Source organism: Clupea harengus, chromosome 26 (assembly GCF_900700415.2).
Source record: "Clupea harengus chromosome 26, Ch_v2.0.2, whole genome shotgun sequence".
Lineage (NCBI taxonomy): Eukaryota > Metazoa > Chordata > Actinopteri > Clupeiformes > Clupeidae > Clupea > Clupea harengus.
In genome coordinates, this window is record NC_045177.1 from 3,631,429 (window position 1) to 3,648,985 (window position 17,557).

The 17,557-nt window shown below is 42.8% G+C and overlaps 1 protein-coding gene and 1 long non-coding RNA gene across 2 annotated transcripts; both read left to right on the forward strand.

Annotated features, from left to right (window-relative positions):
- Nucleotides 1-6,228: 6,228 nt before the first annotated feature.
- On the forward strand, nt 6,229-11,781 carry LOC122128895. The gene is made up of 3 exons (XR_006151680.1): nt 6,229-6,452; nt 9,817-10,118; nt 11,656-11,781. It is a non-coding gene; the product is annotated as an uncharacterized LOC122128895 (long non-coding RNA).
- Nucleotides 11,782-12,338: 557 nt separating this feature from the next.
- On the forward strand, nt 12,339-14,082 carry LOC116219722 (zinc finger protein 665-like; the record flags this gene model as incomplete). Its single annotated transcript, XM_042703833.1, has 1 exon — nt 12,339-14,082. A coding segment is annotated over one exon (1,584 nt), but the record flags the coding sequence as incomplete, so codon positions are not given.
- Nucleotides 14,083-17,557: the final 3,475 nt, after the last annotated feature.

The window sequence follows — 17,557 nt, forward strand, 5'->3', positions numbered from 1 at the left end:
GTTGGTTCCAGATTGGTCTCATGCCAGAGCACAGAACCACCGATCAGATTTATACGCTGCTAACACTTATAGATAGGTGTGTACACAATAGGAATACAGGGGAAATATTTTCATGAAATGGAATAGGAGGGAAAAATGTACATCAACAATAGGTGCTGGTTAAAGAAGAACTTGCTAATTTAGACAGACCAAATTAGTTTGACAAGGATGTTGGTCTCAGCCAAACAATATTTAACTATTTAAATATAAATGAATTGGCAACATCCATCTAAAAATGGTGCAGGTGTCCATGAATCACTGTGACAAGAACCACATGGGTTAACACAAATATAGAGTAGTACATTTTAAAGATAAGTTAATTTAAAGTGTCATGCCCATCGTAAAGGGAATGGGGACGCTACATACAATGGAGGCGCTGCAATAACATTAGACACACGTCTCCACTAGGGGGTGCTGCTATAACATTACAGACACGTCTCTACTAGGGGACACTGCAATAACATTACAGTCTCCACTAGTGGGCGCTGCAATACCATTACAGACACGTAATGCTGACAGCCGTGCTGGTGCTTTCTGACGGCCTGTCTCCCCCTCAAGATCCAGAACCGTCGCCTTAGCTCAGCAAACACCCTCTCCGGGCCTGAATGCATGAGCCGGCTGTCACCGTCCTGGATGATGAGCTTGGTGATGGGGTGATGAGGATCCAGCACTATGGGGTGCAATGCGTCCTCCTCCAGGGACTCACACCTGCGGAGCCGACCCCCCACACGGATCAGCTGGACCTTTGCGTCGAACTCAGGAGCCAACCTGAGCAGTCTGCTGGCTGCAGAGACAGGTTTCCCTGTAGAAATAAGAATGAATTCCTCCGGGAAGCAGTCTCTCTGAACTGTCCGGAGGAGAGCAAGCTCAGCTTGCCTGACGTCCTCTGCTGCTGGGTCTGTGGGCGTGGCCGCCCCATGACATGCTCTGATAGAGGCCTCCAGCAGCTCTTGGTAGCTGCTGAAACCCCCTGCATCTTGAAGAGACTGAGCAGAGGTCCCAGAGACGTGACCACAGAAGGATGACTTCCGCAGGTCAGCAGGCTTGTGGAGGGATGACTCGTCTCTACCTGCTGGCTGTGATGATTTATTCCTTTTCTTGCTGTGTGCCTCTGCACGGATGGACTCCTGACACATCCCGTGTCCTGTTGACATCCCTCTGCCTGGGTTTGGTCCCCTGACAGCGATGCTCAGTGGAAGGAGTCTCATTACCAGTGAGTAGACACTGAGGGGTGGAGGACTGATGCATGGGTACCTTGAAAGGGCCTTGCAGTGTCCAACCGAGGCGTGTGCGCAGTGCAGCCGGTCCACCTGGTGGGCCTAGGTGCACTCGCTCAACTGGGGTGAGGAGATGAGGGTAGTCAGACCTGATGAGGCGCAGTGGTTGGACTGAATGAATGAAGGGGCAGGCCTCTGAGGTGGTGATAGGCCTTCTGCAGGGCTTTGACTGGGTATGAGTTGGTGGACAAGCCAAGCTCTGTTGAGGTGAAAGCTTGCTCTATCCTGAACCGCTTCTGAGGGTGACTGGCTGATGCCACGGAAAATGAGACTGACCTCCCTGGCACAGACCTGATGCCCTGACGGATAGTCCTGAGTGCCAGATTCTTACTCCGTCCGTGAAGACCCAGCTCTTGAGCAGCACTGTGAAGTAGCATTGTGCGCTCGGAACCGTCGTCCAAGATGGCGTATGTCTCCATCTTCTTGTTGATATTGAACAGGCACACCTTCACCATTTTCAGCAGTACGCTACCACCCCTCCTGGCAGGATTGAGGTAGTACGCCACCGGCTGACTGGCTTCGGGGGCTGGCTTCTCCGGTCTGGCATTCACCTCGTGCAGCACTTCCAGATGCGTCAGATTGCAGGTCTGGCATCTGGCCTTGAGGTAGCACTGCACGGTTGGATGGTCTCTCCCACACCTCCAGCATCGTTTCCCTGTCTTGATCCAGCTGACCTTCTGATCCTTAGTCAGCTGCTTGAATGCTGTGCACTGATTTAAATAGTGCTGAATGTTGTTGCAGAACGGACAGTACTTCTGCAGCTGCTCTGCCTTCCGTGGTGGGGGCTGTGCTGTCTTGGTGGGCTCGACTGCCTTAACAGGTGAGTCACACCCAAGCAGGACAGTGGTGGAATGCACGGCTGGGCTCTGATTCGACCTGACGCCTTTCTGGCGGTCAGGTGGCTCTTCCAGCGGTGCTCTGGAGTGGATGAATGGCACCTCATCCTGCTGAACACGGACCTCCTTCTCCAGCCAGTAAGAAAAGTCCAGCAGTGTGGGGATTGGTGTCCGAATGGGGTCGATGTAGCGTTTGAACTGGATGCGCAGGTCATGTGGAAGCTTTGACAGCAGTCGTGACACATGTGACCCACACTCCAGTTCTGTTCGCCCTTCTTTCCCCAGCTGGTCCAACATCCCCACAAGGGCCCTCACCTTTAGTGCAAACAGGCGGAAACCCCGTGCTGTCACCGATCTTGACTGGAGGTTCAGCAAGGACCTCGTTGATGCGCTGCAGAGCCAGCCTGTGTGGCTGGCCATACAGCTCGATGAGTGATGCCATGGTGTTGGTGTATGGATACCGGCTGTTGCAGTAGGAGTCTGCTATCAGCAGAGCATCCTTCAGCTTCAGGTTGTCGACCAGGATCTGGTACTTGAACCGCTCAGTCGCATCCGCAGGCAGGATGTTCTCCAATGCCAGCTTCAGGCGGGCAAACTGGCGAGGGTCTTCATCTGTGAAGCACGGGATGTGAGGCTTTGGTCCTCTGTTAGGTGCTCTCTCGTCGGGGAGGAGTAGGTAGCCCATCGTAAGGACCCTGCCCCAGTGGCCTCAGACCAGCAACCTGGTATGATGGGTTGTAAGGACGGGCTGATGAGGTGCAAGGAGGAGTGAATGGCACTATGTACTGCGGTGTTGGTACCTGAGATGGCGGTGCGTGAGCAGCTGGGCTGTGCTCTGGACGCATATGCATGCTCCGCATATGGTCAGTCAACTCAGCCACAAGCTGTTGGGGTGGATGATGTGGGCGTTGCACCTGCCACGGAGATCTCTGTGTTGCTGCACTGACCATGTCGTGGTACAACACTGGCTGAGGTGGTGGGGGAACGTGTCATCATCTGGTTGGACCACCAGCTGAGAATGATGAGACGTAGTCCACGGCACACCTTGCAGGTCATCCACTGGCTGAAGGAAGGGCTGCCTGGTTGTCAGCGGCGTGGACGAGAAGTCCAGGAAAGGAAGCCTTGAATAGGATACCCCACTGTCTGCGACGTGGGGTCGTCCTCTGGATGCGGCAGTGAAGCTGGTGGTTGGAGCTGGTGGTGCATCTGATGCACGCGGTGAGAGGGCTTGGACAATTTGCTGCATATCAATCCTTCATTGTTGATTGTCATCCCTCATCTCTCTGAGGGCTGAGAGGAATGCCTCTGGGAGTGGGCTTGACTGCTTCTGTCCAGCAGGTGGTGCTAGAGCGTCCACATGGCTTGGACTGATGGCTCCACCAACGGCTTGGTCTGGAAGGGTGCGTGGAAGGAGACGTCTCGGAAGTTCCAACAAGAAGTCATCCAAGTATAGGGGCTGACGGCCATCACGGCGAGCACGGGTGTTGTCTCTGGGAATAGACATCCTGAACTGTGGTAATTGTAATTCTCCGGCAAGAAGGACCATATAAGATAGGGGATATGTGAGTTGAATAAATCCCAAAGGACTGTATGCTGATTACTTGAAATAGGTGACAATCGCCACAGACTGTCTGGTTAGAACAAGAATGATGTCAATGTCCCAATGATGACGGATGTAATGAAGTATTTATTGCACACACACACAAAGTGAAGACATGAAGTGGTTGATGAATGAATGATGCTCGTGAATATAATTATCTTTGTAAAGGACTATCCATTGGCTGACAATGATCGAATGATCCATGAACCGTGATTGACTATCCGTGGTTTCTATGGAATGACACAATGACAAATATACAAATATTAACAATTACCTACAATAAAGATGAACCATTATATACAACCCGAATGTATATGATATATACAAGATGAATGTTATGAATCAGATGAAGATATGTTCCTTGCCGCCGTGCCGTAACGGTGAACATTCTATTTATCCGTATCAACCGTAACTTGTTGATTAACGGTAACAGATTGAAACATGACATGACAGTGAATAATTACCACACTACATAAACTTGATATCCATTGATATGAAACAGATTAGATAACTAACACACATATACACAAACACTCACATTCTCAGTGACGCACGGCAATGATGAAGTGTAATGGCTTATATAGTGGAGATGAGGGGGAGCCTTGAAACCGGTTTGAAGTGATCAAAAGGTCCGTAAATTTCCACTGTGCACGAGCCCTACGGAACTCTGGGATCAAATGATAGGATGACCTCTCTATGGACCCCAGGTCCCGTGAGTGGCCCACACAGTGGGGTGCACAGCTGGATGCAACTGGTGGAGGCAGCATTTTTAACACTATGGCCTATGGCAAGAACCATGCACACTGCTCATAAATCCAGTGGTGACAAAGCCCCAAGTAAGCAGTTGGCTACAAAAGTGTTCCAGCCACTGATGGCATGAAGAAGCCTCACTGTTACAGGCCCACTTGTGAAGTTCCCTTTTTCTGTCACCTCTTAGTATGGAAGATGGGCCAATGCCACACACACACACACACACACATACACGCCATCGCTTGTAATGTAATGTGGATGGGTTAGTGGCTAATGCCAGAGGCTTGTAATGTAATGTGGATGGGTTAGTTGCTAATGCCAGAGGCTTGTAATGTAATGTGGATGGGTTAGTGGCTAATGCCAGAGGCTTGTAATGTAATGTGGATGGGTTAGTGGCCAAAGGCTTGTAATGTAATGTGGATGGGTTAGTGGTCAAAGGCTTGTAATGTAATGTGGATGGGTTAGTGGACAGTTCTAAAGGCTTGTAATGTAATGTGGATGGGTTAGTGGACAGTTCTAAAGGCTTGTAATGTAATGTGGATGGGTTAGTGGCCAAAGGCTTGTAATGTTATGTGGATGGGGTAGTGGCCAAAGGCTTGTAATGTAATGTGGATGGGTTAGTGGTCAAAGGCTTATAATGTATTGTGGATGAGTTAGTGGTCAAAGGCTTGTAATGTAATGTGGAAGGGTTAGTGGACAGTTCTAAAGGCTTGTAATGCAATACAGATGGGTTAGTGGCTAATGCCAAAGGCTTGTAATGTAATATGGATGGGTTAGTGGTCAGTTCCAAAAGCTTGTAATATAATGTGGATGGGTTAGTGGCCAAAGGCTTGTAATGTAATGTGGATGGGTTAGTGGACAGTTCCAAAAGCTTGTAATATAATGTGGATGGGTTAGTGGCTAATGCCAAAGGCTTGTAATGTAATGTGGATGGGTTAGTGGCTAATGCCAAAGGCTTGTAATGTAATGTGGATGGGTTAGTGGTCAAAGGCTTGTAATGTAATGTGGAAGGGTTAGTGGACAGTTCTAAAGGCTTGTAATGTAATGTGGATGGGTTAGTGGCCAAAGGCTTGTAATGTAATGTGGAAGGGTTAGTGGACAGTTCTAAAGGCTTGTAATGTTATGTGGATGGGGTAGTGGCCAAAGGCTTGTAATGTAATGTGGATGGGTTAGTGGCCAAAGGCTTGTAATGTACTCTGGATGGGTTAGTGGACAGTTCCAAAGGCTTGTAATGTAATGTGGATGGATTAGTGTTCATTTCTTTATCGGTTATTTGCAAGATATTTCTCTGCTTTGATGTAGTTTGACGTAGTTTTCTGCTTCATTGCTCTTTTTATCCTGATAATAGTAACCTTATGAGGACACTGTGTACCCACTACGCTGTTCTACAACCAATACTCTAAATGCTGGCTCTCTCCATTAGTATCTACTATTCATATTGTGTATTGCATGTATATTCATCCTTCCTTCAGTAAAAAGACTCAAGACCATTTCAGTTGTTATATCAATACATTTGAATTTAATTTCATGAAATTACAATATTTGCAGATGCAATATAGCATACACTGCATTTATGTAGGCTAGCTGGCAGTACAATTGGTATGTGTTGTGCAAAACGTAGAAACGTTGGCCAAACCAACATTTTATTTTGACACTCTTAACCGCCTTCAATGTTTCTTATTGTCGCCAGCTCAAGGGAACTTTAATCACAAACAACATGCTCCGAACCCGAGAACAAAACACACAGAAGTTTACGGTGTTTAGAGTAGAAAGGGCTCCTATTAATGCGTTCTAGGCTGGATTATATTTCTTTAAAATACTCATGTAACTGTCCGTCTAAAAGAAAACGAGGACGGCTGCAGAAGAAGTCCGACAATGAGCATTATGAGGCTATGACCCCGACCGACCGACGCCTAATAAGTTTCTGTGTAGCTCCCATTTTCTATCTAGGTAAGTCGAGTAGCCTTGTGATGCCAAATGTATATATGCCATAACTCTGAGGCTGCGTCAGGGGCTCGTATGCGCCTAACGATAGATGATAACTCACGTAAATAAAACGTGTCGATGTATGGCGTTTTTATTCTTTTATATAGGCTACAGCTTGGTTTTTCAATCTGAGAGCATCTTTGTTCATATCACGTCATGATTTTGTATTGGTTGGTGAATTATGGTAACGTTATTTCATATCAATCAGAGAGAGAGAGAGAGAGAGAGTGAGATAGCGAGAGCGAGCAGAAGTCTGTAAGCAGAAGCAACAAGTGGGCGAGTGCGAGAACTTCAACTGAAACACCGGACATATCTGCAAGCAACAGTGTATTTGAGTGCAGACAACCCGTTTTGAGCAGGAGCAGAGTGGTTTTACACGCAAGCAGGGGCTATTTGAGAGAAAGGGCAGCTTTTGATGAAAAAAACATTACAAAATCGGAAGATGAAATGATCCTGTACAGATGTCTGATTTGGGCTGGATGTCAGTTTAAGTTAACAATAGCAAGTTGACAACAACTACCTTAGCCCGTCAGATAGTAACTTTATTCATTGATAATCCTGTCACTTCTTGCCGTCGTATTAACGTTTCGTCACTTTATCCAGTTTCAATCGGTTGATCACCTTAGATGAAAGCTTTAGAGTTTTACATTCTGTGCCATATATGTACTTCAGTTTTGCTGGAAGCACTCTAATGTTGAACCGGTCTGGAGTCTTAAATGAACGTGATAACTCGAATAGTTACTGCAGTGTACAAAACTACTGAAAAAATAACAAAGTACACAAAAAAAGACAATTACATTAACATAAGTAAATGTAATTCATTACTTTCCACCTCTGGCTTGTACAGATGTCTGATTTGGCTAGGATGGTGATTACATTAAGCCCGTACAGATGTCTGATTTGGGTAGGATGGTGATTACATTAAAACCCGTACAGATGTCTGATTTGTTCAAATATTGCTTTTTGTAAAATGTTCCTATTTTTCTCACTTTAAAAAAAACTTTTTTCTGACTTGTGTGATATTGTACAGACCATCCATTTGTCCCTGGTTATCTTTTGTCAGATGTTAGGGTGTTTTTTTTTTCTTTCTTTCTGTCTGTTTGTGTCTTTGTGGTGTTTGGGCATTGTGCTAATATTTTACTTGCATTGCAGAAATGTCCTGCTGGGTTTCCATTGCAAAAGACAGCTGAGGTCTACAATGTCAGAATTTACTGAACCATCACAACTACTCATGTCAGTGAAGAATATAAAAGAAGAAGAATCTGATAATTTCCTTCAAGAGGAGTATCTGTTTGAAATTCAGACAGTGGAAGAAACGCCTGAACTGGAACATGACTGTAAGACTGAGACGCACACATCACCAACCTTGAACTGCAAAGAAGAAAATTCTTCTCTGATGGAAATTAAAGAGTAACCCGATTTAAGAGAATATGGTGATGACGATTCTTCTACAAGTAAGTTGCTGAATAGTTGGTTAAGTACAATTCAGATGGAATGAATTCCAATGTTTCGTTTACATTTGCTAAACACTGAATGGTTAGCGAATGGTTTGACTTGTGCTTCACTTAGCAAAATGTGAGTCTTATGGAGAGAATAGAGATACTATGGGGATACCTCAATCATGGAAACCTATCTTCAGTCTGTTACATTTGAAAGAGAGAAAGTGTTTCATGACTGTTAGACTGAGACGCACATGTCACCAACCTTGACCTGCAAAGAAGGTAAAATATAAAGTAAAGTATATGGACACTATCTGCAGTCTGTTTCATTGTGAAGAGATACTATGGAAAAACCCTAGTCATGAGGACACGGTTTAGTATCTTCTATTTATATTGTGTATTTCATGTTAATTCCTCCTTCCTTCTGATACTCAAGACCATTTCAGTTGCTATATAAATAAAATTGAATTGAATTTAATGAAATTACAATATTTGCAGATGCAATATAGCATACACTGCATTTATGTAGGCTAGCTGGCAGTACAATTGGTATGTGTTGTGCAAAACGTAGAAACGTTAGCCAAACCAACATTTTATACTGAACTTTGTGTTGGACTTTTATTTTGACACTCTTAACCGCCTTCAACGTCTCTTATTGTCGCCAGCTCCCAGGAACATTCATCACAAACAACGTGCTTGGAACCCGGGAACAAAACACACAGATGTTTGCGGTGGTTAGAGTAGAAAGGGTTCCTAATAAGGCATTCGATGCTGGATTATAGTTGTTTAAAATCCTAATACAGCTGTTGTCCGTCTAAAATAAACCTTAGACGGCTGCAGAATATGCCTGACACTGAGCATTATGAGGCTATGACCCCGACTGACCGACGCCTAACATAAGTTTATCTGGAGCTCCCGTTTTCTAGGTAAGCCGAGTAGCCGTGTGATGCCAATAAGCCTATATATGCCATAACTCTGGCATATCTGGTGTGTGTAAAGTTTGCGATAGGGGCTCATATGCCTCTCCCTTGTACGTCGCTTTGGACAAAATTGTCTGCTAAATGACTAAATGTAAATATGCGCCTAACAATAGTTGATTAACTCACTTAAATAAAATTGTCGATGTATGAAGTTTTTATCCTTTAATATAGAGCGTGGTCTCGCAATCTGAGAGCATTTTCGTTCATTTCACGTCATGAGTTTGTATTGGTTGGTGAATTTAGGTAAGGTTATTTCATAACAATTAGAGAGAGAGAGCGCGCTAACCCGATAGTGAGCAGAAGTCTGTGAGCAGAAGCAGCCCGAGTGCACAAGAACTTAAACTGAAACACAGGACATTTCTGCAAGCAACAGTGTATTTGAGTCCAAGAAGTTAAACTGAAACACAGGACATCTCTGCAAGCAACAGTGTATTTGAGTGCAAGAAGTTAAACTAAAACACAGGACATCTCTGCAAGCAACAGTGTATTTGAGTGCAGACAAACAGTTTTGAGCAGGAACAGAGCGATTTTGCACGCAAGCAGGGGCTATTGGAGAGAAAGGGCAGCTTTTGATGAAAAAACATGACAAAATCTGAACCTGAAATAAACCTGTACTGATGTATGATTTGGGTAGGATGGTGATTACATTAAGCATGTACAGATGTCTGATTTGGGTAGGAGGATGACTACATTAAGCCAATACGGATTTGTTCATATATGCTTTTTGTAAAATGTTTATTTTTTTCTCACTTTAAAAATCTTTTTCTGACTTATTGTACAGACCATCTATTTGTCCCAGTTTATATTTTGTCAGATGTTAGGTTTTTTTTGTTTTTTGTTTTTGTCTTTGTGTCTGTTTGTGTTTCTGTGGTCTTTGGGCATGTTGCTAAACTTTTACTTGTATTACAGAAATGTCCTGCTGGGTTTCCATTGCAAAAGACAGCTGAGGTCTACAATGTCAGGATCTACTGAACCATCACAACTACTCATGTCAGTGAAGAATATAAAAGAAGAAGAATCTGATCATTTCCTACAAGAGGAGTATTTGTTTGAAATTCAGACAGTGGAAGAAAAGCCTGAACTGGATCATGACTGTAAGACTGAGATGCACACATCACCAACCTTGAGCTGCAAAGAAGAAAATTCTTCTCTGATCGATATTAAAGAGGAACCAGATTTAAGAGAATGTGGTGATGACGATTCTTCTACAAGTAAGTTGCTGAATAGTTGGTTAAGTAGAATTCAGATCTAATTCATTGCCATGTTTCGTTAACATTTACTAAACACTGAATGGTTAGCAAATGGTTTTACTTGTGCTTTACTCAAGAATGTTAGTGGCATACTGGGTTAGGTACAGCCTGATTTTGCGGATGTTGTATAGCGCAAAGCGGCACGACCTGGAGACAGAGGCGATGTGGGCCGTGAATATCAGTTGGTCATCAATAATGACCCCGAGGTTTCTTGCTGCTTTGGATGGAACAAGAGATAAAGAGTCGATATTGATATTGAGTATATGTAAAACACGTAGCGAGAACAGTTTACAGCCCTAACTAAATTAAACTAAAGTTTTTTTTTTTTTAAATGGTCCCGCTGCAATTAATACGCCGACGTCAATCAAAATCTATTGTCTATAAAGGAAAGCAATGCCATAAATCAGGGGTAAAAAAAAATGTATCTCCCATTCATCACGTCCATTCGCCCCACCTTTCACGTCTCTGCGCCCCACACTTTGAGAAACGCCTACTCTTCCATCTAACTGACTGCAGGCACGCACGTAGTCTATTCCCCTGGTCCCTTGCTGTTTTCATAAATATACTCTGTTTCATTGTAAATACCCGTCTGAGACGTTACGTCCCGTGACAGCAGGGGAGCACTGGAGGCACTGCTAAGACACCGATGACCAATGACCAGATCAGACATAGCACTGCTAATACACCGATGGCCAATGACCAGATCAGTCGGAGCACTGCAAATAGCTTCATGTTGAGGATGATTTGAATTGGAAAAAACTTTTGCATTTTGTCAATGTTTTTTAAGTTGGAGTACTGCCAAGAATGAAGCTATTATTATTGATATGAATTGCATACGTTCTTGTGGGGTAAATAATTGGGATTCTGGTGTAAATGATAATGTTTTCTGTGTACTTACAAAAAAAAGTTGGTTACGTTTCGTGATTTTTATTTAATTCCATAGTTCTTTTAAGTGGTATATAGGTCTGATATTATACTTACACTATCTTTATATCAGTATTACAGACACACACGCTTACGTGAATAATCACATATGCATACAGTATAAACAAGCTTTAAGGCAGATTGGAAGCCTCCTTCAGTTTACCAGCCCAGGTGCAGCTTCCCTCTCCTTCCCCATCACTTCTCAGTTCACACCCCCAGCCCCCTACTACACTCCACTGTGGAGTCTGCAGGCTGCACGCCCACGCCAGGACCACCAGAAGTGTAAATGGTGCTTATAAACATGTAATTACTGCCCATAACCCTTTGTGATGCTAGTTTGCATTCTAAGAGCTCCTACAGCTGATTGGCTAGGTTTGAATCCAGGAAGCTAATTGGTCAGACAGAAGAAGCAATATATTAACACCACAGCGTGGAGTCAGATTACTGAACTCATCTTTTTAAGGCTGGCACTGGGATGCTCTGGAAGTATACTGTATTTGTTATTCACCAGCAGTTCAACTATACTGTAGTTCTTTCTTTGCAGATTTTCACAGATTTTCTTTTTCCAAAACAGAACTAAAGTCAAGAATGTCTGGATTTACTGAACCTTCACAACTGCCGACTTCAGTGAAGAAGGAGATAAAAGAAGAAGAATTTGATGCTTTCCTACAAGAGAGTCTGTCTACATTTAAGACAGTGGAAGAAAAGCCTGGACTGGAAAATGAAAGGAAGGCCGAAATGTCCAAGTCACCCACCATGACCTTGAAAGAAGAAAACTATTCACCAATGGAAATTAAAGATGAAGAAGAATTTGATTCAAGAGAATATGGTGACTTCGACTCTTCACCTACAAGTAAGTTGCGTGTTTATTGTCATGTGTTGTGTATATTTACAACACTTGAATTTTAGAGAATGCCTAACTCCTGCTTCACACTTTGAGACCTATTTAATGAACAGAAATACTGTGGGTTTATTTTAGTCATGTGATAATATCTGCAGTCTGTTACATTCAAATGAGAGAGAGTTTCTGCCATCATTTTTTCTCCGGTTCTGTACTTCATGTTTGTTTATCTCTGTTCTCATTTACATTTAGTCTCTAGGCAGACACTTTTTTCCTTAGTCACAATTCAAGTGACATTCAATTATATTAAATAACCAATATATAAAAAACATAAAAAATATATGTACCAGTATTGTAGAAATAACATACCAGATAGAGGAGAAGAGAGAATATATTGTTGAATTTTGTATTCTTATAATATTCTAGGAGACATTCAAAGGATCCAATCTAACAAGAAAGGGAATACTGAGGGGAAAAGAAACAAAGAGACACGTCATGAAAGCCCCCAGCGCAGAAAGACTTCATACCAGGAAATACTTCAGCGACTAGACACCAAGGAGAAACAACATGAATGCTCCCAGTGTTACAAAACATTTGCTAGACGTTCTGATCTTGTAATTCATCAAATAATTCACACAGGAGAAAATCCCCATCAGTGCGGTACATGTGGGAAGGCCTTCAGCAAAGTGTGTCATCTCAAGACACACCAGAAGATCCATACTGGGGAAAAGCTATATAAGTGCACTACATGTGGGAAGGTCTTTAAACAATTGTCTAATCTCAAGGGACACCAGATGATCCATACTGGGGAAAAGCCACACCAGTGCAGTACATGTAGGAAGGCCTTTCGTCATATGTCTGCTCTCAAGGTACACCAGAGGATCCATACTGGGGAAAAGCCCCATCAGTGCAGTACATGTGGGAAGGCCTTCAGGCAAATTACACTTCTCAAAACACACCAGAGGATCCATACTGGGGAAAATCCCCACCAGTGCAGTACATGTGGGAAGGCCTTAAGTTGCATGTCTGCTCTCAAGAGACACCAGATGATCCATACTGGGGAAAAGCCCCATCAGTGCACTACATGTGGGAAGGCCTTCAGGCAAATTACACTTCTCAAAACACACCAGAGGATCCATACTGGGGAAAATCCCCACCAGTGCAGTACATGTGGGAAGGCCTTTAGTTGCATGTCTGCTCTCAAGACACACCAGATGATCCACACTGGGGAAAAGCCACACCAGTGCAGTACATGTGGGAAGGCTTTTAGTCACATGTATCATCTCAAGACACACCAGATGGTCCATACTGGGGAAAAGCCACACCAGTGCAGTACATGTGGGAAGGCCTATAGTCACATGTGTCATCTCAAGACACACCAGATGATCCATACTGGGGAAAAGCCACACCAGTGCAGTACATGTGGGAAGGCCTTTAGTCGCATGTATCATCTCAAGAAACACCAGATGATCCATACTGGGGAAAATCCCCACCAGTGCAGTACATGTGGGAAGGCCTTAAGTTGCATGTCTTCTCTCAAGACACACCAGATGATCCATACTGGGGAAAAACCACACCAGTGCAGTACATGTGGGAAGGCCTTTACTAAAATGTTTCAGCTCAAGTTACACCAGATGATCCATACTGGGGAAATGCCACACCAGTGCAGTACATGTGGGAAGGCCTTTAATCAATTGTGTCACCTCAAGAAACACCAGAAAGTCCATACTGGGGGAAAGCCGTATCGGTGTACTACATGTGGAAAGTATTTCAGGAGTAGCTCTGACCTCAACAAACATCAGATTACACATACCAGAGAAAAGCCACATCAGTGTTCTCAATGTGGAAAGGCCTTTAGCCATATGTCTGTTCTCAAGAGACACCAGAGGATCCATACTGGGGAAAAGCCCCATCAGTGTTGTCAGTGTGGAAAGGCCTTTAGCCGAATATCTATTCTCAAGAGGCATCAGAGGATCCATTCCAATGATGTGCTGCCCTGATAATACATGATGGAGTATCTCTTACTGAAATATTTCTTGATTAGCTGAGTTTTAAACAACAACAACAAGTATTTTTTATCATATTTGAAACGTATGTTAGTGTACAGATTGAAACACAAATTGTTAGGGTACATGAATTGAATAAATACAAAAACTTGAAGTGAGTTTTTTTTTTCAAGTATGTTTGTGTGGGGGGGATTTATGTATGTGTGTGGGGGTGTACAATATATAATCGACAAGCCGTAATTAGCGCCTGTACAAAAAAAGTGTTTGTGCAAGCTTCCTTGACTCACGACCTAAACGGCACCTCATATGAAGGTTGTGGGCTCATCAACAGTTCATAGATGTGTTAGTTTCAGAGATGGGGGAGGGGGGAACTAAATGTCTCTCCCAGTGGCATAACTAAAGGGATGCAGCAGGTGCAGTCGCACCTGGGCCCGTGAGACAGAAGTCTGACAGAAGTCTGACAGAAGTCTAAGATCCTAATTTTCACTGCTTAAATATGCTTGCGTTCAGAAATGAACTGGTATTACACTGTGGCAAGTTTCTAATGCTATATATAAACTATAAAAGGCAAACGTATATCTGTTAACGTCGGTATTATTTGTGGGGAAAAATAGTAGCAATTAATGACAAAATGATATGCTTATCCTACATACACTATCTAAACTATTAAAAAACTATGCAATTAAATTAATAAGTTCTTATATTCTTTATTATTTTGGTATTTTTAGGTATTTTTGTCATATTCATATTTGCAATGATGATTGCTGGGTAACATGCATGTTGTTGTCCAATGTCAAGTCTCTATTTGATCATGTGACGATACAATACGATATAGCTAGTTAAACAAATTTGAAGGTCAAGACAAGCAAGTGAATTGAGCACAGCACACCTGCAAGCGTTTTAAGCATAGAAGTGGCAGTAGGAAAAAGAACCGGAGAAGGAGGTGGCAAAGCTGCCTAAATTAGATTCTTTTGGCTTTTTAACAAACAGTCCCCAGCCCAAGGGGTCCGCCACGGAGGACCCCATGCTAGCAGCAGTGCAGAAGTTCAGCTGGGATCAGCATCGCTGCCCTGAGTGGTGTGTCAGCATTCTATTATTATTACTTTTAAAAAAAAACATTACGGTAAGAAATGTTCCCGCTGAGAGTCATACAAGACTTTGTTCATTGTGTACACACCCGTCACTTCTGAAATATGTAAGGTTGATTAATTAAACACTATTTATATCGATACCAAACATCTTTGTTTAGCATTTTTTTAGGCGCAGGGGCTGGAAGAAGGGAGCGCTACGATAGTAATTAGCATTCTCTAGGGCCCGTCATAAAAGCCTGCATATGGGCCCGTTGTAACTACCTTACGCCACTGGTCTCTCCATTCCTTATTATTTCTTCTGTTAAACATTCTCATGTTAAATGTGGAAGGGAGTCCGAGGGAACTGTTGTTTTGTTGAGAGAAAAACCCGCAATGAACAGAGGGGACTTCACATGTATGGATTAAGTCATAAAAGGAACTCACTTCCTCAGATATTCAAATTTGCCTCTGTGCAATCTATTTGGCGCCCCTTTCAAATACTATCATCAGAAATTATAATCCATAACAATTATGATAACTACAGTATATTAACCTGTATGAGAAAGAAATTATACAGTTCCAATCTAAAGGCCCAGTCTTGGGTTATGGGAGACATGAATGGCGGGGAACTGACAGAGAATCAGATTATATTAATTCAAATGGGAATACATACATTAATGACACACAGATAATCCAAATGGGAATACATACATTAATCACACACAGATAAATAAAATGGGAATACATACATTGATGACACTGAGATTAATCAAATGGGGATAAATACATTGATGACCCTCAGATTAATCAAAGCAAACTACTTTAGACCACTTGAGAGCAATGCCAGTATTGTAAACAGAAATGGCAAACAGTTACTGCAGCTCTGTAAAAGCCTGGGTCTGTTCATTCCTTATGGTCGAAGGAAAGGTGACTCTCTGGGTAGATTCACCCACTGCTCCCATCTCAGCAGTAATGTAGTAGCTTATGCAGTCACAGATCCCAGTCATATCATCCTCTGAGATCCTGCTCAATAACCATTCAATAAATGAAACAAACTAGAATTACACAAATATAAATATAAACTACAAAAAAATAAACACATTTTCTGGATACCTCTGTACAGTGCCCTAGTGAATATGAGCAAAACAGGCTATAAAAAATATGTCTTTGCTGTTTATCCTCTTGGTCTTTCACTCAAAATATTCACAAAAATCTTACCTTTTCATTAAAGTAAAATTATTGAAAGAAAAAAAAAACTGTTGACATTAAATAAATATTTTCCCTAAAACATGTGTGCCACAATTATTGGCACCCCTAGAAAAATCTTATAATTAAAATCTAACTGAAGTATATTTCCAGTCATGTTTTACATTTTTAAGTTCACCTGTTTGATAAGGAACTCTTAAGAGGTCAACCATGACTTCCTGTTCCACTGGCGTACAAATATGAGGTGACACAGGCCAAATTCCATTAGTCATTCATCACTATGGGAAAGACCCAAGAACACAGTGACGATGTGCAACGGAAAGTTTTGGAGCTGCACAAATCAAGAAATGGGCACAAGAAAATCTCTAAAGAGTTGAAAATACCCATTTCCACTATCATGGAAATAATTAAAGCGACAGAAGATGTTAAGAATCAGCCTGGAAGAGGACGTGTGTGTACATTGACCCCACGCACCGTGAGGAGGATGGTTTGACTGGAAAAAGAATCTCCAAGGATCACAGCTGGAGAATTGTAGAGGTGAGTTGAGTCTTGGGGTCAGAAAGTCTCCAAAACTACCATCAGACGCCACCTACATCACCACAAGTTGTTTTGGAGGGTTGCCAGAAAAAAGCCTCTGCTGTCAATCAACTACAAACTAAAGCGCCTACAGTTTGCCAAATGTAAGTCAGACTTTCAATGGGGCCGAGTTATATGGTCAGATGAGACCAAAATAAAGCTTTTTGGCAACAAACATCAAAGGTGGGTTTGGCGTAGACAGAAAGATAGCCATACAGAAAAGACCCCCATACCCAATAAGAAGTATGGTGGCGGATCTTTGATGTTGTGGGGCTGTTTTTCTTCCAAAGGCCCTGGACATCTTGTTAGGATACATGGTATCATGGACTCCATCAAATAGCAGCAGATTTTAAATGAAAACCTAACAGCCCCGTCCAATAAGCTTGAAATGGGCTGTGGTTGGACCTTCCAGCAGGTCAATGATCCGAAGCACACCTCAAAATCAACACAAAAATGGTTCACTGACCGCAGAATAAAGGTTTTGCCATGGCCATCACAGTCCCCCGACCTAAACCCCATAGAAAATCTGTGGGATGAGCTGAAGCAGAGTCTACAAACGTTGACCTCAGAATCTGAAGGATCTGGAGAGATACTGCTTGTAGGAATGGTCTGTAATGTAATGTGGATGGGTTAGTGCTCCTTTCTTTATCGGTTATTTGCAAGATATTTCTCTGCTTTGATGTAGTTTGACGTAGTCCTCTGCTTCATTGCTCTTTTTATCCTGATAATATTAACCTTATGAGGACATAGTGTACGACATAGTGCACCAATACTTTG